General features: G+C 40.2%; 2 protein-coding genes across 8 annotated transcripts; both read right to left on the minus strand.

Moving 5' to 3' along the window:
- Positions 1-302: 302 nt before the first annotated feature.
- Positions 303-11,171, minus strand: rnf175 (ring finger protein 175). Of its 7 annotated transcripts, XM_066661949.1 has the most exons (10): positions 10,672-10,988; positions 9,943-10,164; positions 8,736-8,773; positions 7,205-7,346; positions 6,524-6,678; positions 6,315-6,422; positions 5,918-6,038; positions 4,168-4,301; positions 3,214-3,315; positions 303-2,434 (listed from the first exon to the last, which is right to left on the minus strand). In XM_066661949.1, the coding sequence occupies exons 3-10, from the start codon at positions 8,756-8,758 to the stop codon at positions 2,314-2,316; spliced, it is 906 nt and encodes a 301-aa protein (XP_066518046.1). In that variant the 5' UTR covers positions 8,759-8,773; positions 9,943-10,164; positions 10,672-10,988; the 3' UTR covers positions 303-2,313. The 7 variants fall into 7 exon arrangements, with proteins under 7 accessions (XP_066518046.1, XP_066518049.1, XP_066518050.1 ...); XM_066661952.1 differs by lacking the exons at positions 9,943-10,164; positions 10,672-10,988 and adding an exon at positions 11,146-11,171; XM_066661953.1 differs by lacking the exons at positions 9,943-10,164; positions 10,672-10,988 and adding an exon at positions 11,032-11,079.
- A 3,810-nt stretch (positions 11,172-14,981) lies between these two features.
- On the minus strand, positions 14,982-20,244 carry si:dkeyp-75b4.8 (lipopolysaccharide-induced tumor necrosis factor-alpha factor homolog). Its single transcript, XM_066662356.1, has 5 exons — positions 20,195-20,244; positions 18,354-18,470; positions 18,157-18,252; positions 16,543-16,762; positions 14,982-15,671 (listed from the first exon to the last, which is right to left on the minus strand). The coding sequence occupies exons 2-5, from the start codon at positions 18,466-18,468 to the stop codon at positions 15,566-15,568; spliced, it is 537 nt and encodes a 178-aa protein (XP_066518453.1). The 5' UTR covers positions 18,469-18,470; positions 20,195-20,244; the 3' UTR covers positions 14,982-15,565.
- Between the last annotated feature and the right edge of the window lie 313 nt (positions 20,245-20,557).

Here is a 20,557-nt window from a genome sequence, read left to right on the forward strand (position 1 = left end):
ATAAAACAAAAATAAGAATGTGTAAATTAAAAAAAAGATGCAGTGGTTGTTCTCAAAACAGACCTCAACATCGCTGAATGTACTTGGGATTTCTTGGCTCAAGAGAAGCAGTAATCTGCTGAAAGACATCCCTGTAGATTTTCTTGATGAACTAAAAAGCAAGTGTCACAAAAGTGTTTCCATTAGTCTTGATGTAAAATATGAATATGTACTTAATGAACTTTCTGAAAATGACTTCAATTAGATAAAGACACCTGCAGAGTACAATAGGATGTTGACAATCGTACACAAAAGCTGCTTTTTATTAGGATTTTCCTTTATTGACAGTACCAGGCAGTTTAATCCCTGAAAACACATGTAAATAAGCAGAAAAGTGTTGAACCAAAACTTTCACACGAAGTAACAACAGCAATAATGTGCATGTATTTTAAAACACTGATATACAACAGTGGCAACATAAATATGACACGAACATATGGCAAAGGTTTTTGGCACAATTATGGTTTCTATATTCTTTAAATAACCTATAGACTTACACAACTTAGAGTGTAAGTCTATATTACGGTAAACGTATAAACAGTACTTTCCACTTTAATTCAAATGTATCACCCTTTCACACCCCAGAATATAGTAGGTTACATTTTTAAGCCCATATCAGTTGCTACAGCCAGAAAAAAAACTGTTTATAAATGTGCAAATGTAACAGTTGTAACACATCTCTTTTTTAATTTTGTGCAATTCCAGGTTTACAGTCTTTCACAATGTACACACAATGTTCAGAATAATTTAAATATCCCTAACTCCATCATCTTCCTACAAAATTCATAGCTCTATATACGGACTTTGAAACTCAATGTTTAACCAGCCAAACATGGTCTCATTGCTAACACCTAATCAATGGGAAGAGCTCTGACACTCAAATTACCTGGTGGCGAAAAGCCAGGTAGAATTCTCCAAAGGGGACTGATTGAATAATGCAGAAAACAAAATACTTTATCCAATAAATGTTAAATAAATAATATAAACACATTCATTAGCTGCATCTTGGTCAACTACCTGAAGATGTTTGGCAGTGGATAACAGGGATAACTACAGTTAACCAGACTTTGCTCAAAGGAAACCCAGTAACACCATACATTTAGCTCAAATGTAAATCCAAGGGTATTCAAGAACATAGATGCCATTTGCAGTCCCTTGTAGCTTTCTGTTTATAAAGGTAGCTTTTGTAATCATCTTATCTCTTACCCTGCTCTTCAATGGTCAGGACCCCAACAGGACCCACACTGAGCAGGTATGATGGTGGATCATTCTCAGAGCTGACACTGACTTGGTGTTGATGGTGTTAGTGTGTGTTGTGCTGGTACAAGTGGATCAGGCACAGCAGGACTACTAGAGATTTTAAAGCCCTCTGTGTCACTACTGGACTGAGAATAGTCCACCAACCAAAGGTATTCAACCGACAGCATCCTGTGTCCACTGATGGACTACTGGAAAACAAACACAAACTCCGTAGCAACCGATACTGTGTCTGACTTTACATCAACAAGTTGGACCAATTAGGTAGGTGTATCTAATAGTAGACAGTGAGTAGACACTGTACTTTTAAAAAACACAACCACGCCAGCACTAAGAATGATCCACCACCCAAATTACACCTGCCCTGTGGTGGTGCTGACCATTGAAGACCATGGGTGGACTATCGATAATTGTAGAACTATAATTATATATAAATGTTTGTGTTGGTCTGACGATATTACCTAGTGCAGTATATCAACCTCTACCCTCATGACTAGTTGGATTTAGGAACAATGAAAACAAAAAACTACCAGATGAGTTAAAACAAAAAAATTGATGTATACAACTTGACAAGACAACACATATGAAATAAACAGGTCTATAATCACTCACTATCAGCAAAATGACAAAAATACTAGACTTTTGACAGACTTTTTACAGGGGTTATAAAGTAAGGATGCTTACAGTTGTATATAATGGCACTGACATTAATGGCAAAACTTTCAGATGCCTTCATGTGGCACCTATCTGAGAGAAGTGATCAGAGTTATTTAAAAAAACTACAGTAAACAATTTTGCTGTGCAAGAGAATGTGTTTTCATACTAGTCACTGAAACTCATCAGCTTGCTGATAAAGGCTGAGGGGTATTAATGTGGCTGCCTACTGTATATTAAATAAAATGTACAAAAAAAAAAAAAAAAAAAAAAAAAAAAAAAAAGTCTGCTTCATAAACTTCCTAAATTACAAATAAATACTCCAAATGTAAATACATGCACATTGTCTATGATATTGCAACTTTACTCAAGGCCAAGTGAGAAATTAATCCCATGCACAACACCGATTATTATTGGCTGCCAAGCAACCAAGTACCTCAGCCAATCCAAAAGCTGTCCGTACAAAACGTGTGTTCTCTCCCAGCTGGAGTTCATGTTAAGGAAACAGACGTGACCTACAGCACAATTATAGTTTAAAACAGAGTTGTGTATTAAAATCATAATTATCAGAAGCACCGATGATGAAACGTATTTGGCGGCTAAATCATCTGTTCCCAGATGTTGAAGTTTAATAGTAATGCTTCTCTGGAACAAACACTTTGTGGAAGTTGGAACAAAACTTTATATCTCCAACACAATCAACGTTGCAGGAGAATGATTAACATGTCTTTAATTTCAATATAATAAGATAATGTCTTATAAGTCCTGAAAATATTAAGGACTTAATTACCGATAAAACATTTTCATAGGTGACAACGGACAAAGGCTACAGCTATAGGTATACACCAATTTTATGCTGTTATATTAATACTAAAAGCTAGTAGCTTACTTGATAACCCTTGAAAATTTTTAATCAGTTAGCAAGGGGTGTTTTTATAAAGGCCAGTCTTATGATGTCATTTAAATGCACAAGAGTGTTGGACTTTATATAACGTATATGTAGACATATTCCTATTCCAATGTCAGAGATATCCAGAATAAAAATCACATAGGATAAGACAACAGCTTCGGACACTGTCAGTTTTACATAGCATACATATTGCCCACAGACAAAAATGATCCAGGGTTTGATAATGGTAACCATGGGAACACATCCTCCTCAGAATCCTCATTCTAATATTAAACAGCTATATTACTAGTAACCCAATAGCAAGACAATCTAATATAATAAATACCTAGATCAGGTATTTATTCAAAGGATACGGGTTGTTCATCATTCTCTTGAGGTCAACCTTCTCGTTGCAGTATGGACAAGTCTGCTTCTTTCCCACAATGCACCATCCACGAATACAGAATTCATGAAATCTGTTAATCATCAAAAAAAGCCTTGCTTAACAGAACAGCCCTTCAATTGGTTACACATTAATGAGTTAAAAATTAATGCAGACCCGGAGCAGTGTTAAAAGTGATAGTTGGGTGTGGGAGAAGAAGGTGACATAGAGTAATATAAAAGGTAATATAAAAGGTAGGTGGATTGGCGACCCAAAGTATCTTATAGGTGTGAATGTGTGTGTGTGTGTGTGTGTGTGTCACCCTGTGAGGGACTGGCACCCCCTCCAGGGTGTGTACCTGCCCTGCACCCAGTGATTCCAGGTAAGTTGAACTGGATAAGGACTTACAGACATCGATGATGATGATGATGATGAAGAATATTTTGGGTTTGAGACAGTGCTTATACATGATTGCATAACTAGTATTTTCAATATGTATGGAGCCCATAATTAATGGCTAATATTATAGCAGACCATGTTGCTTTCTTAAAGATGGCAGCATTATTTCTCTAGATTCCTCTGCTTGGTGTAAACCTACATTCCGACAGCAGATTTCCACAGAAAAATACACGGAAACCATGACAAATCTCCCTCTGACAACTTTTGCATTAGTGAAGTGGATATTTTATTTTTGATTGTGTTGTCTCATCATCCCTAACTTTGTAAAATGCTTGTGTCTGCTTCACAATTCTGTTTTGCTTTGATCGAAGAAAGGTAAGAGTGATATAAAGTCTATGTCTCAGAGATGTTTTACTAAATCATGACTCAGGTTTCATATTGGTTTCACCCAACACTTTCAAATTTTTAGTATGTTAATGTAATCATCCATTTACATAATCACTTATTTCTCTAATAACCTCTTAATAATCTCTGTGTGAAAACATACATGTGATTGCAGGAAAGTTGGTAGGTGTCCTCAATGATGCCCTCCTCATCCACATCAACAAACGTCTTTTGTCCACACACGGCACATATGTCCTGATTCAGGTTCCGAGACGGCATACCACCCACGTTATAATACTGCAACACACACACAGGACAACAAAAGACATGCTGTATACTTGAAAGAAGCCTATTTTCTATGTGGTTTAGATGACGCACAAAACCGAGAAAGAGAAAATGTTTTGAATGTGCAGCTGAGTGTTGGCTGTGGTGGTACTTGTGTCTGAGCTGCACACTGTCTGCAATTGCTTTGTAAACTGGTGTTCTGACAAGTTTTACTACCTATCGATACCTATCCTACAGCATTTTAAATGTTTTAATGGTAAATCTGTTTCACTCTGGTGCATTACATAATTTAAATTACTGTTATTTGCTTCAGTGCTCCAAAAGCATACATGCTGAAACAAATGAGGAAAAAAGGTGTAAAACAATTTATCATCTTAATTACCATTTCCTTCCCCACATATGTGGATTTAGACTGTGCATATCTCTTGCTTATACTTCTGTTGTGAGCATTTTCTGATATAATTCTGTTAGCCTATCCAAATATTTTACTAACTTTTTATTAAGATTGCTTTACTTTAAAAAGTACACCATGGTAGCACATCTCCACAGAACACCGTAATTTATAATCCGCATTAAATATTAGTATAATTTCTCCCGTTTTGAAACTGAAACCATCAGCGCTGCCATCATGCCATCATGACATGAATTCATGTGTCAGAATTTACGTGTCCCTGCTTAAATAGCCAGCGAACCACTGCGGTCAGATAGCGAATGACGCTATAACTTAAAAGTAGGGATGTAACGATCCCACTTTTTGCCGATATTGATATTTTATGTTCAAGTATCCGATACCGAGTACCAATACCAACTCTATCTTAACTGCTAGATGGGTACCTATGAATTCAGATATTTATATTGCTAAACTTACAGATTTTATTTTGTTAAAGCAGTGTTCTTCACTAATAGGATATAATTCACTTCATTAAATGTTACACGTAAAGGCTCTGGTAAGAGCCATGCACCTACTCTTAAAAACTAATGATTCCATTTACGCACACTGAATATCTGTTCCCCAAGAAGAGGTTTCAGTCTCGTCCTGACTGCAGGCAGTGGTGTTAACCCATTTTTCAGCCAAATTCTTGAATATTTCTCAATCATGTACATGTTCTTTGTGATTTGTCCATTGAAATGATACTGAGCAATCATAAAGATGGCAAGCAGGCTTTATGAGAGCGTCTCATAGAGATCCCTGTGTACATAATCACTTCCTTCCTGCAGTTCACGCTGTGACGTGACATCCTCTGCAAACAACGTACTGGCCACTTTATCGGACACTGTCAACTTGTTTCAGGCCTCTTCCAGCTCTTAATTAGTGGTCAACTTTTGTGCACAAGACCATAGCTGGCTTGAAATTTTGTTTGAAATTTCTCAATAATGAACAGCTGTTCTAAGAATGGCCCAATACCCAAATAACATTTGATCAAAAATGAACCTATGGGGGTCTCTCTTCACTGATATCAGGGTACACTGGATCTGACAAATCTGACAGGAACCAATGAACTACAATAACTGGAAACCTAAAATATTCATCTCTACAATATAATGACTGTTTTAGGTAAGACTACAAATGGCTGAAGATACAAAGTGTATATTAATTGTGTATTAGTACATTAAGAAAACAGGTTTACCCCTATAGTGGATGCCATGTAGTCTGAGCAGATTTCAGCAAAGTCTCGTCCCATCACTCCATAGTAAAGCCCGTAGAATAGCATGATCACACCCACATCCATCGAGTCCTCTGCTTTGATTCTGTAGAAATTAACAAGCTATTCACTTTATGAGGATTTTCACAACAATCCACTTACAGATCATAAAAAGAATGGCAGGGCTAACATTATTTCTTCTAACCTAATGATTATGTTCCTGCTTCAGTAACAAATCAATGGCATCGTAGCAATGACAATCTACAAAAAAAAGTATGGGAACAATTAAAGACATTAACTTAAGTGTTTTATGAAAGCCAGCTGAACTAATATAAACTTCAGCTAATGGAAGTGAAGTACAAAGAAAAACAAATCCACATACCTAAAGAAAACATTGAATCCAAACATAGTAAACATGATGGCAAGGTAACCAAGCACTCCTACAGCATAGCTCAGCTTGTAAATAAGGAGGAACCACTTGTATACCATTCTGTGGAAGATAAACACATTCTCATAGAAGATCGTTTAATTACTTTATTGTTGAGAACCAATATTCAAACATTCTGTTAAAAGGCGTTTATTTGAAATTACCTTGGTGTTCTACCAGACAGAGGTTTCCGAGTAGCTCTGAATATGACATAGCTGGTTATGACGGAGAACATGCCCCATGTTGACAAAAAACGCCACCAGTAAAGTTTAATGGTGAAGTAGAGAGGCACCACCCACATCTGCAGCAGTGTCACTAACTGTATAAGAAACACAACACATGCATGATCTAACGTGATGATTGTAACTTTGCTGGATCCCATTAGAAACTTTTAAATTAACGATGAAGAACAAACACATAAATAAAAGTTGAAAATGGAGACAAATTTGAAGTACACAGTCAGAGCTATTCACAAGGGTGGGCATTTCTGAAGAACAAGAGGAAACTGTGTATATATCTAGAAAAGCTAGATAATAATAATTGACAAGTAATAATTCAATGTTGGATTAAAGCAATATATAACCAGACTACATACATGTGTGTATTTGTGGTTTAATTCATTCATCTACCGTCAGTATTGACAACATCAAAAATAACAACTTTGTAACACATTAATGCAGGAACTACTATAAATACTCTTATGAACCGATCAAATTCTGTTCTAAAGAAAATGAATACAGAACGTTTGACTGCTTACAAATCTTTGATCAATTATTTGAATTCAATGACTAGTCCTTTCAAAAACTCTCTCTACAAATGCTTATTTTCCAAAGTGTGACACTCACATTGTACGATCTACAGTGTCTCTGTTTCCACTGGACAAGCACGATTTGAGCGACCACCAGCGTGGCAATGAGGATCAGAACCATCTCAGCGTGCATGGCTTCATGGCCTCTATGCTTGACATGCAGCTTTTCATGCTGAACTCTGCAGAAAGACAAACATCGGGTCACATATGCCAAGACATACAACTAACATGTCTTAATGACTGACGTCTTTATGATGACAGAGACAACACACTGCATTTCAAAGATCAAAAGAATGATGTCACAAATAGGTCTTCCTCATAACTGATTCCACATTTCTAATTTAGGAAGCCAGGTACATTTCTAAAACACCAGTACAGAAGTAATCACAGAAGCAAAAGGATTATGATTATGTTGTCCATCTAGGGCAGGGGTCCCCAATAACTTTTCCTCAAGGGCCACATCCAACCAACATCGCGAAGGCAAGGGCCAGTGTGCCATTTTCATACTATATCATACAGTACAGGACAAGAGTTCTTATTGCAGTAATCATATTAAGATGATAATAATGATTATTAAGTCTAATAGGTAGGCCTAACTACAGTTATTTGATTTTACTCACCATTCAGTGAGAGAAGTGACAGGGGTGGGTTGAAACAAGAGACCTGAATTTGGGGCAGTGCTCATTGAATGGGTTGCTTTTTTCTTTTTGGCACCAGTAGCGTTAAGCCCCGGTGACACTGGGTTTTGGCATTTCACTCTGGCTGTTTCTCAGCACTTCAAGTTGGAACTGCGGTACTTGCTTTTACAAACTTTGCAAGTTTGACTTGTGAGAACAAAGTTCTGAGGACGGCAGGACGCTGTATCGTCGTTCTGTTATTGGAACATCAACGTGATTGATGAGTCACCATCTCAGTGGTGGAGAAAAACCATCGCGCTGAGGTTGGTGCGAAACACGTTCTGAGATATCTGCCCCTCTTAAGTCGAAATAAGTCTCGTCCCAGTGTATCCTCGATAATACAAGTCGAGCCTGAACACATCTACGTACATGGACTGTAGATGGCAAGATGTGGGCTTTTAAACAGAACAGGACTTCGGCTGTGACTGGTGACATTTCCCAAAAACATGCGAACGTAAGACCACACAAGAACGCATACTGAGAAACAGCTTTAGCCTGGTGAAATGGGCGTGGCTGAGTGTGAGTCCAACAACCAGCGCTGTAAACCCTCCTGCATTTTGTCTCAGTAGTTTCACATCTGAAGAGCTCTAGTATTGTAACAGTGGCGAAAATTTGGAATGTCACCTGCAAAAATTCAAGAACACAAACCCAGTGTGACTGTGGCTGTGTTGGCTGCACGCCAAATGTTTAACTCTTGCGGGTCACATTAGGCCCGCGGGCTGCCTATATTCTAATTGTCGTCAATTAGCCAACACATTTGTGGTGTCTGAAGTTTGTTATTTTAGTTTTACACTTCAAACTACAAGACTAACACAATTACAAAGCAATTTTTCATGTCCTTAGCCCTGTTTCCTTGCACCAATGAAATGAGTGAATGACAGTAATACTTACTTCCAGTTTTCTCTGTAGGACATTTTGAGTGGATCTTCCTGTATGGGAAACATACCAAGAACTTGTTAATAACAGGCCCACTAAAGTCAAAATCACTACCAGTGAAGCTTTCACCCACTTTTAAGAAATATCTGTATTTAGCAGGTAAAGTAACACACACTATATTTGTCACCGTCAAAAATTAATTTACATTTAGTGCATTTGGCAGACCGTTATCCTGTGTGCCTTTCAAATTTAACTGCTACAGATATGTAGATGTGTCAGTACTGACCAATGGCCCAATACTCCCTACATAGTGCACTGCATACGAAATAAACATAGTATTAAAATAGCGAAAACTAAACGTGACTTTTGTGTAGTTTAAGCCTGAAAATTACTCAATGTGAATTAGATATAGCAGCACAGTGGCGCAGCAGGTAGTGTTGCAGTCACACAGCTCCAGGGGCCTGGAGGTTGTAGGTTCGAGTCCTGCTCCGGGTGACTGTCTGTGAGGAGTGTGGTGTGTTCTCCCTGTGTCTGCGTGGGTTTCCTCCGGGTGACTGTCGGTGAGGAGTGTGGTGTGTTCTCCCTGTGTCTGCGTGGGTTTCCTCCGGGTGACCCTCTGTGAGGAATGTGGTGTTTTCTCCCTGTGTCCGCGTGGGTTTCCTCCGGGTGACTGTCTGTGAGGAGTGTGGTGTGTTCTCCCTGTGTCTGTGTGGGTTTCCTCCGGGTGACTGTCGGTGAGGAGTGTGGTGTGTTCTCCCTGTGTCTGCGTGTGTTTCCTCCGGGTGACTGTCTGTGAGGAGTGTGGTGTGTTCTCACTGTGTCTGCGTGGGTTTCCTCCGGGTGACCCTCTGTGAGGAGTGTGGTGTTTTCTCCCTGTGTCCGCGTGGGTTTCCTCCGGGTGACCCCCTGTGAGGAGTGTGGTGTGTTCTCACTGTGTCCGTGTGGGTTTCCTCCGGGTGACTGTCTGTGAGGAGTGTGGTGTATTCTCCCTGTGTCTGTGTGGGTTTCCTCCGGGTGACTGTCTGTGAGGAGTGTGGTGTGTTCTTCCTGTGTCTGTGTGGGTTTCCTCCGGGTGACTGTCTGTGAGGAGTGTGGTGTGTTCTTCCTGTGTCTGTGTGGGTTTCCTCCGGGTGACTGTCGGTGAGGAGTGTGGTGTGTTCTCCCTGTGTCTGCGTGGGTTTCCTCCGGGTGACCCCCTGTGAGGAGTGTGGTGTGTTCTCACTGTGTCCGTGTGGGTTTCCTCCGGGTGACTGTCGGTGAGGAGTGTGGTGTGTTCTCTCCGTGTCTGCGTGGGTTTCCTCCGGGTGCTCCGGTTTCCTCCCACAGTCCAAAAACACACGTTGGTAGGTGAATTGGTGGCTCAAAAGTGTTCATAGGTGTGAATGTGTGTGTGTCTGTGTTGCCCTGTGAAGGACTGGTACTCCCTCCAGGGCGTACTCCCCGCCTGGATAAGGGTTACAGATAATGAATGAATGAATAATTAGATATATGCTGCTAGAAGTTGATGTTTCATTACCTACAGTGCACTAACGTTAGGCTATCTACATATGGAGTAAGGAGATATTTGAAACTGCACTTCTCTTGGTTCACATAAAGTAAAGTCGTGACATAAGACAATAATATAATTAGTATGGAACACTAGGGTTTGAAAGATTTCAAATGTAGCGTCAATTAAAAAGCAGAGGCATCAAACTAAGCTGCACTTTTAAAGCTCACATGCGGTTGAACGCTGTTAAACCGTTTATAAAGTGTGCACTGCGGTTATTATCACTATAAAGCATCAGCTGTTCCACTGTTAAGCAAACTAACCTGGCATATGGCTAGAGGACTAGCTAACTAGTTTTTAAACGACAACAGAACCAATACTTCTGAGATATAAAACATTACAGCCCTTATTATTAATATCAGAGTGAGTTCGTTTCATTAAAAATAAAAAAACCCGCATGCTTACGCTCTTGTTGCCACGTATGCAGATAAATAGTGAGTTTAGCTAGGCAGCAATGCTAAGCTAGCTAGCTACATAATACGTGCACAGCCATAACAAGAGCACGCCGCTCCAGTAACAGAAACGTAGACACATAGCCGTGTCATAGAAGAAAATAAAACAATAAGGACACGTAGGCGAGCTCTCTTAGCTATGTCTGTTCACACAGCAGCTCCAGGCTACCTGAGGTTGCAGCCCAGCCATAGTGAATAACCTGCTAACTGATACATTAACGCAAAGGTTACACCGAAGGGTAAGACAGGCCCCTTCACGTCAATGGGACAGTCACAGTTCCTGTCTGCTTAAGTGGGCGCGACCCTAACGGACCTTAAATACATCGTTTTTCTTAAAAGTTGCTCATCGGAACATCCGCGTTTTTGTCTCAAAACAATCGCGACACAACGGTGATCATCAGAACGGCCACACATTCGCTCTAATTACCGCAGGAATTAAGATAAAAGATGTAAGCTTCCGCTCTCTCCCAAACCACGTGACCGCGAACCCTTGTCACTGGCGGCTCTGGTTAAATGAATTCTCTCTGTAGATAACGAAGCCTCTTCTTCTGTGAGAGTACAGAGGGCCTGAATACACACATTACCCTCTGCTAAAAGTAGACATATGATGTTTTTGTGTGGAGGTATATTTATGGAGATTTATTTGGAGAAAACACATGGGCACCTGTGACAGGGGAATTTGTAGTTGTAGAAAATAGTCATACGTGTGTATCAGTATTTGAAGTCACAGACACTTCAGACACAGACACAGGGAGAACACACCACACTCCTCACAAACAGTCACCCGGAGGAAACCCACGCAGACACAGGGAGAACACACCTCACTCCTCACAGACAGTCACCCGGAGGAAACCCACACAGACACAGAGAGAACACACCACACTCCTCACAGACAGTCACCCGGAGGAAACCCACACAGACACAGAGAGAACACACCACACTCCTCACAGACAATCATCCGGAGGAAACCCACGTGGACACAGAGAGAACACACCACACTCCCCACAGACAGTCACCCGGAGGAAACCCACGCGGACACAGGGAGAACACACCACACTCCTCACAGACAGTCACCCGGAGGAAACCCACGCAGACACAGGGAGAACACACCACACTCCTCACAGACAGTCACCCGGAGGAAACCCACACAGACACAGAGAGAACACACCACACTCCTCACAGACAATCATCCGGAGGAAACCCACGTGGACACAGAGAGAACACACCACACTCCCCACAGACAGTCACCCGGAGGAAACCCACGCGGACACAGGGAGAACACACCACACTCCTCACAGACAGTCACCCGGAGGAAACCCACGCAGACACAGGGAGAACACACCACACTCCTCACAGACAGTCAACCTGGAGCAGGAATCGAACCCACAACCTCCAGGTCCCTGGAGCTGTGTGACTGCGACACTACCTGCTGCGCCACCATGCTGCCCGGAGTTGTAAACATGTAGAATATTTTTCCTCTCCCACAAATACAACTTAACGGTTACACATTCACAAACTCTTCACTGCAGGAGCACAAGTCCAACACAAGTACAAAAATATCACACACTCACAGTTTTGCTACAGTTGTAGCAGTGGTGCAAAACACATTAACACACTCATGAAAATGTAAAATCATGGACAATTCCAGGACCGAGCACCTCTTAGAAAAAAAACAAACATTCACATAAAAACAAACAATGGAGGACCCAGGGTCCATAGTTCATTAAACTGGGGAAATCTGATGAAAAACAAAGTCACATGGAAGTAAATTTGGGGAAATTCTCTGGGGCTGGGCAACTCATTACAGTGAACAAACTCACCTGTTGGCAGCCAGCCGTGCTCTGTGGTGGTCCTGAGACTATTGAAGAACAGGGGGAAAGACGGCTAACAAAGTGTGCAGAGTAACAGATATACTATTCACACTTCTTTACTCCTAACTGGTATTATAATTCAGATATTACAATACGTACTGAATGTAAAACAATTTAATTTCAGATTACTGTAACAATCATTCACAAGAATGAGACTTGAAATGAGAATTTTAACACACAACACAACAACACAACTTTAACTTCATGAACTATAATTAACATTATTAGCTTTTGTTTGCTGCTCATTTGCTTAACTTTTGCTTCATAGCAGGGACGCCATGTCTGTTCTCAAGCTCATAAGCTAAGTATCTGGCCAACAAACAAATGGCAGCCAACTATTTTAGTTATTTCAAAATTACGACACTTATATCAAGACATTGGCAGTAAGTCACAAATAAATGGAGAGGCAGAGTGAAGTCGAACGGCAATGGTGTTTTATTAAAATGTTTTTCTATATACACAACTTAAACTATACACAGGATTTTCATAATCACAAACATCAGGTTAAACACACACACACAAACACACACACATACATGAATTGTAACTATTGAATCAACATGTCTGTTTTCAAATGTATGAAAGCAAGATAATTTATATCACACTAATGATTGTTTTATCTTGTTCTATTAATGACCTTATTGTGTCTTAATCATTTTCAGCTTGTGTTCATTATAAGTACAGAAAATGCAGAAGTATCAGACCCACCTTCATTTGTTTAATTTTCAGTCTAAAAGGCTGTCAACGTCTGTCAATGTGTTTAAATGCTCTAGATTGAAAAATAGTAGAAATATATCATTTCTTAGGAGATGTATTCAAATAATCTCTGCAGATATTTGTTTCCACACCACTCGTGTTTAGACACCAGTTAATTACACTTTCTTCTTCCCCATATCCATCTAATATCATATACAAAACCATTAAAGAAAAGTTGGATGCAAAATGTTCATCAAAACAGAATGCAGTGATGTACAAAAAATTTAATTCCATATGTAATGCCAATAAACATAATAAAAAAAGGTTAATTGGCAACAGGTCAGTGACATGATTCTCAAAACGTATTTCAAAGGTAAAGCTGGTGAGGGGTTCAGCACTCTGTAAAACTGCACAGGATTTCTACATCTACAGGACATAATATCATTAGAAGATTCACAGAAACCAGGGGAATCTTATTATATGCAAAGGACAAGGCCAAAACACAGTATTAACTGGCTTTGATTTTGAGGACATAAGGTGGCACTGAATTAAAAACAATCATGTTTCTTTGGTAGAAATAACTACATGGACTCAGAAACACTTCCAAAATCATTGTCTGTGAAAACCATGGGTATAAATGTGCAGAGTTTAAAAGCCAACATTCACAATGGTATAGGGGAGCATTAATGCACATGACCTGTCTGACATACGCATAAGGCACAGTTTATGCAAAATGATATATACAGGTTTTGGAACATCACACTCCTATTCAGACCTCGTTTTCTGGGAAGGCCTTAGTTAGTAAGACAATGTCAATTTGTTGAAAAAAAAAAACAACTGGAAACAATTATGAAACAAAAACTCATTAGTGAAGACCACAAGTTGTTGCTAGAAGAGTAGCAGAAATCCTATGACAAATAAGAATGGCAAAATATTTTACTTTTAAAGCTACAACGACGGGTCTCCTCTGTTCCCAAACATTTACAGAGTGTTGATAAAAGAAGAAGTGAGGTAACACAGTGGTAAACCTGCCTCAACTTCATTCATTATCTGTAAGCGTTTATTCAGTTCAGGGTCATGGTGGGTCCAGAGCACCCGGAGGAAACCCACGCAGACACAGGGAGAACACACCACACTCCTCACAGACAGTCACCCGGAGGAAACCCACGCAGACACAGGGAGAACACACCATACTCCTCACAGACAGTCAATCGGAGGAAACCCACGCAGACACAGGGAGAACACACCACACTCCTCACAGACAGTCACCCGGAGGAAACCCACTCAGACACAGGGAGAACACACCACACTCCTCACAGACAGTCACCTGTGAGTAGGACTCGAACCCACAACCTCCAGGTCCCTGGAGCTGTGTGACTGCGACACTAACCTGCTGCATCACCGTGCCTCCCCATATATGGCTTAGTTAAATGAAATTATGTTTAAATAATTAAATATATGGTTTAAATTTTTTGAATCTTTGCATTTTGGTTTTATTTACATTTTGCACAGCATCTCAACTTTTTGGAAATGGGGTTTGTACATTGCTGGGGTCTTGGCTGTGAGGGTGACTAGTATTAATTTTCTCCTCTCTCTCTCTCTCTCTCTCTCTCTCTCTCTCGTAATTGTAAAATTAAAAGCATTTTGACTGGAAACATTACTGAAGTGTGGTCTCTGATAAAATACTTTATTATATACAAAAGTAAACATGAGAGAATAACTGTACAATGACTTACCCATTAGTGAACATGGAAATACATTTATAACTATGCATAAATAAATAGCCTCTGTCTTAGTGTATTATACATTTAGAGAATTTAGTTTAGAATTACACATTTACATAGTTCATTTAGAAACACGTTATTGTCATTTTTTGCTTGTGTGTTTTTACATATTTTTTGTGAATTACACCTATTAGCTAGGACTCAATCTGCTCAGTGCTACCAAACCGAAAGGCTTTGAAGGCTAGCACATGATTCCTCCAAGATACGTACAGCCACTGCTTCTTTTCAAACTGCTGCTAACAAAATTGAATTGGACCGTTTAAAACACTAACCTTTTTGGTTCTGTAGTTCTGAAGGGCCATTCAGCACATCCAGTGGGATCTATGTCCACGTTTGACAGTGGCGTCACCAAGGATTTGATTTGCATTTCGTTTTAATGGTAGAGACTATTATGAACATAACAGGTAGCGTAAAATAGAGTGTTATAATTAATATAACAGGCAGAGCAGAGTTGCTGGGGTTTGTATACACCTCGGAGTCACCGCTAGATTGTCCTTTAGCGAATAAAAATCCCTAAGTGTCTGTTGCAGCGTGGACAACTGTGATGAACATCTTGGAATGCTGTTGAGCAGAATGGGATGAGACAGCATCCACAAATGAACCTGAAACAGAAAAAGGTTCATTAAATGTCGGCAACCTATCACCGATCAACTAGAACATTATGACTACCTCCTTATTTTTATACACATTCTCTCACCTCTACTGACCAGACAGGGGCACTTTGTAGTTTTATAATTACAAACTGTAGTCCATCTCTTGCTCTACATGCTTTGTTTGCTCCCTTTCACCTTGTTCCTCAATGGTAAGATCCATGATTTGGGTGGTGGATCATTCCCAGTGCTGCAGTGTCACGTACGTGGTGGTTCATGTGTTAGTGTGTGTTGTGTTGGTACGAATGGATCAGACACAGCCGTGTTGCTGGAGTTTTAATTCACTGTCCACACTTTTAGACACACTAACCTTGTTGGTCCACCTTGTAGATGTAAAGTCAGAGACAGTAGCTCATCTGCTGCTGCACAGCTTGTGTTGTTAAGGATGCTTTTTGCAGGATATTGTTGATTGGTGGACTATTCTCAGTCCAGCAGTAGCACTGAGGGGTTTAAATACACGAGCAGCCCTGCTGTGTCTGATCCACGCTTATCAGTGCAACACCCACTGACACAACATCACCACATCAGCTTCACTGCAGCGCTGAGAATGATCCACCACCAAATCATATCTGCTCTGTGGTGGTCCTGACCATTGAAGAACAGGGAGATAGGAATCTAAAGATGTATGCAGAGCAATACATGAACTACAATCTGTAATTGTAGAATTACAATGTGCTTCTCTATGGTCAGTGAAACTGAGAGAATGGACAGTGAGTGTATATCAGAGTGCATTGCACCATGCAATGAAAGTTACTGTCTTGTGTATGTATTGCTGCCATACTGCTCATTACTTTGACTATGTAGTGCAGAGTCAGAATCTTACCCAAGAATAGTGAAGATGCAGCACACACCCCATGCAGTAGCCCCAGGTTTGTATTCCACTGCAGTGGTGATACGTTCACGGCAGTATGGGCAAAGAGTTGCTGTAGGTTTGTCCCAAAAACGTACCCTGACCCCTTGCTGTGGACGTCTCCTCGTCTGGTCGTTGGTCCTCCTGCTCTGTGCCTGACGAGGTGCAGTGGGTAATGTTTGTTGTACACGGACTGAGAGAGAGAGAGAGAAAAGAAAATAATACATTTGCACTGTGTCTCAACACAGTGAGAGTTTAAAGCAATGGTAGGTAAGATTTGGTTTTTTTTTTTTTGGTAAAATTAAAATTTTGCTTCTGGGCTCCCCATTGCAGAGTGTAGTTTACTTTTCTGTCCTGAAGTCAAGGGAAGGAGTTCCTACTAGAGGTCTGCATGCATCCTGTCACAATATCTTGGGACAAAATTTCAGTTAACGAATCCAGTACAACGTCAACATGAGGAAAATCCCACAAATTAATAAAAATCTGCCTAAAATATGATAGTCACACGATAATTATCACACAATAATCAACATAAGACAAAATAGCTAAATAATCAGAATGAAAGCAATAAACCCATTGTATATATTGTTGGGGAAAATTACCTTTGTTTGACTAAAGGTTAACATGTCTGGAAGTTTTACTCACTGTTTGAACTAACACCGAAACTCATTTGTAACTCAATTTGTTTGTTCAGCAGTACTGTTTATCTTTATGGAGTTATCCGACATCCTGAATTTGGAGATATTTTCACATTAAGTAATCCAAAACAACAAACATGAGTCAACATTACCCACTTATAGAGTAGGGATATGGCAATACCCTCATCTTGGTTTGCCGTTTTCACTGTTGTCTAAAAAACACACAGATGCCTTTTCATCGCTGTTAGCAGAGTGTGAGAAAGCCTAGCATACCGGACTGAGACACTTTGTTTTTTTAGCATTTACTGATACAGAGGTTTCTTTTAAGCACCTGAAAACTAGCTCTATGTATCATTTATGAGGGAATGTAATGTCTGTAATCTTTTTTTACCCAGTTACCTTAGGGTAGCTGTATTATATTATTTCAGAAGAAGATTATTATTATTTATATTATGTTGATTATTATAAATATGTGGGACAACTGTCAGGGTTGAGCAGAAACCTATAAATTGTGGGCGGGAGCTGGAAAAATTCTTCTGATTCTTGGCAGGAAGGGGATTAAAAAATTGGTCTCATGCAGACCTTTAGTTCCTGCCCACCTCCAAAAGTTACATAGTGTGGTTTCTGCACTGCAGAGCCCATAGTAGCCATGGCAGAGGGTCTGCTCTTCCTGTTATAGGCTACTGGTGCATCACAATAATTCTGAAGCTGTAATTTAAAAGTAAAAATACAACCTTGAGATTTAATTTTAAAAAATAATACATAGGTAATGTGTGTTAATACAATGAGCTGATCATATAGGTACAATTTGTCACTAACAACATTTGGCCTGGTATAAAATACATTTAGAAAAGTATCTCTGGCAAATTGGTCAATAGATGTCATGTAATTGTTCATAATATAAAAAAGTGTTGCTCCTATAACATAATCAAAATACACCACTACCCACCTTGCTCTGTTTGTTGGACTGTTGTTATTTCAGTGGGAATGCTGGGAATGACCAGAATGGGATAAGGAATCGGAGCAGTGTCATTTGATCCACTCACTGCCAAAAAAATAAAACAGATACATGCTGTGAATTCATTAATTATACCTGTCAATATAGTTCTGATAAGAACAATAAAATTCAGTAGTCTTCCAGTCTACCTGCTTCCACATAACTGGGCGGTGGTGTTGAAGGCACTGGCCCTGTTGTATAAGCTGGACACTGAGTGGCCTCAGTGTATGAAGGCGGTTGCACAGCACGTTCCGGGCTATCCATATCTTTCATGGAACGAGTAAGAGAGAAATGAGCATTACCCAAGTGTAGGCATATAAGCGATATTATAAAGGACAGAGGCAAATTCACTTATTCATTCATTGTCTGAAACCACTTTTTCAGTTCAGGGATGTGTGGGTCCAGAGCCTACCCAGAACTTTGCCAGGTGTGTTCCTGGAAAGCAAGATTCTTTATCCAACTTCGCAGAATGACATTAAAAGTCTTTTTGAATTCTGAATAATAATTTAAAAAATAAACTAATTACATTTCAATTTACTATTTATTGTTGAGATATTATCCAACTGATTTTGACATTCGGTAGTTACATTTTTTCTCTGAAAATGTTAGATATAGCACCTTTTTTAAATGTAAGCATAAATGATTTTTTAATAATTTGAAGCACTTTAATTTACACACTACAAACATTAATGCTACAGTTTATCACTAATGTATGGCTTCAAAATAGGTTCTAAATTTCTGAGAACCAAAAAACAGAATCCATAACCAATGAATGACATTTTTAATCGAGAAAACTGTCATTAATATTGAGAGTTATAAAAACAGGTTTGTAAACAAACAATTTCTGTATATTATTGTCTATTTTGAGTCACTCCGCCTTTACTCAGTTGCGCTTCTCTCAGAGGAAACAAGAGCACCCGGAGGAAACCCACGCAGACACAGGGAGAACACACCAACTCCTCACAGACAGTCACCCGGAGGAAACCCACGCAGACACAGGGAGAACACACCACACTCCTCACAGACAGTCACCCATGAGGAAACCCACCCAGACACAGGGAGAACACCCCACACTCCTCACAGACAGTCACCCGGAGGAAACCCACGCAGACACAGGGAGAACACACCAACTCCTCACAGACAGTCACCCGGAGGAAACCCAGGCAGACACGGGGAGAACACCCCACACTCCTCACAGACAGTCACCCGGAGGAAACCCACGCAGACACAGGGAGAACACACCACACTCCTCACAGACAGTCACCCGGAGGAAACCCACATGGACACAGGGAGAACACACCACACTCCTCACAGACAGTCACCTGAAGGAAACCCACGCGGACACAGGGAGAACAAACCACACTCCTCACAGACAGTCACCCGGAGGAAACCCACGCAGACACAGGGAGAACACACCACACTCCTCACAGACAGTCACCCGAAGAAAACCCACACAGACACAGGGAGAACAAACCACACTCCTCACAGACAATCACCTAGAGGAAACCCACACAGACACAGGGAGAACAAACCACACTCCTCACAGACAGTCACCCGGAGGAAACCCACACAGACACAGAGAGAACACACCACACTCCTCACAGACAGTCACCCGGAGCAGGACTTTAACCCACAACCTCCAGGTCCCTGGAGCTGTGTGACTGTGACCCCACCTGCTGCACCATTTGAAAGAATTCACTTGACTAAATTAAGAGAAGACTTTTTAAAAAATACTTAAAATAGTGTTAAAGCAGTGCTGTTGTGCCTTGTAGAGCCAGAAATTTTCATCCAAGGGGTTTCCGGTGACATGTTTATTACTGTTCACATTACCACATTCATCTCACAATTTTCATTTTTCTAACTCTGACCTCTCTCTAGAAATTTCTGCCTAGCTCTGCCACTGTCACTCTAAGTCCCCCTGTTGTCTTTCAGTACAGAAATCTTTAGTAAGCAGGTGTATCCTGAAAGAAATACAAAAAACTTCGATTACCTGGGAGTTGTCAGTTTGTGTAGGAGAAGATCTTCCTTCTCAGTGACACCATTTTTTCTAACCTAACCTTACCAGTTTGCTTTTTCTGTTTGTACATTCCATTTCAATGAATGGGTGTGTACTTGTGAGGTCATGATGTTTGTGTGTATATGTGTTAGAGGAGAATTCTTAGTGTATGAGTGTGTATGTGTGATTGTATCAGATTGGCAGCTACAGTTTTTGGTGGAAAGGAGGGGAATGTTTAATATCTACGTCACATCTAAATGCTAAGAGCCTGCTAAGGAATGCTGAAGTAACTATGACACTGCATAAATAATAATACTGGGTGTCAAATGTTTGTGTAACATGAGCTGAAGTAGTGAA

The sequence above is a fragment of the Hoplias malabaricus genome, chromosome 2, assembly GCF_029633855.1.
Source record: "Hoplias malabaricus isolate fHopMal1 chromosome 2, fHopMal1.hap1, whole genome shotgun sequence".
In the NCBI taxonomy this organism is placed as follows: Eukaryota; Metazoa; Chordata; class Actinopteri; order Characiformes; family Erythrinidae; genus Hoplias; species Hoplias malabaricus.

What these genes read in the sequence shown, in the direction of transcription:
- si:dkeyp-75b4.8 (XM_066662356.1), bottom strand. Translation starts at nt 18,468, where the DNA reads ATGGATAGCCCGGAACGTGCTGTGCAACCGCCTTCATACACTGAGGCC. An exon ending in GCCCAGTTATGTGGAAGCAG is followed by an intron (nt 18,253 to 18,353) that starts GTAGACTGGAAG and finishes TTTTTTTGGCAG; the next exon opens with TGAGTGGATCAAATGACACT. An exon ending in AGTCCAACAAACAGAGCAAG is followed by an intron (nt 16,763 to 18,156) that starts GTGGGTAGTGGT and finishes TCTCTCTCTCAG; the next exon opens with TCCGTGTACAACAAACATTA.
- rnf175 (XM_066661947.1), bottom strand. Translation starts at nt 10,908, where the DNA reads ATGGCTGGGCTGCAACCTCAG. An exon ending in GACACTGTAGATCGTACAAT is followed by an intron (nt 6,679 to 7,204) that starts GTGAGTGTCACA and finishes TTTCTTATACAG; the next exon opens with TTAGTGACACTGCTGCAGAT. An exon ending in CAACTTTCCTGCAATCACAT is followed by an intron (nt 3,316 to 4,167) that starts GTATGTTTTCAC and finishes GATGATTAACAG; the next exon opens with ATTTCATGAATTCTGTATTC.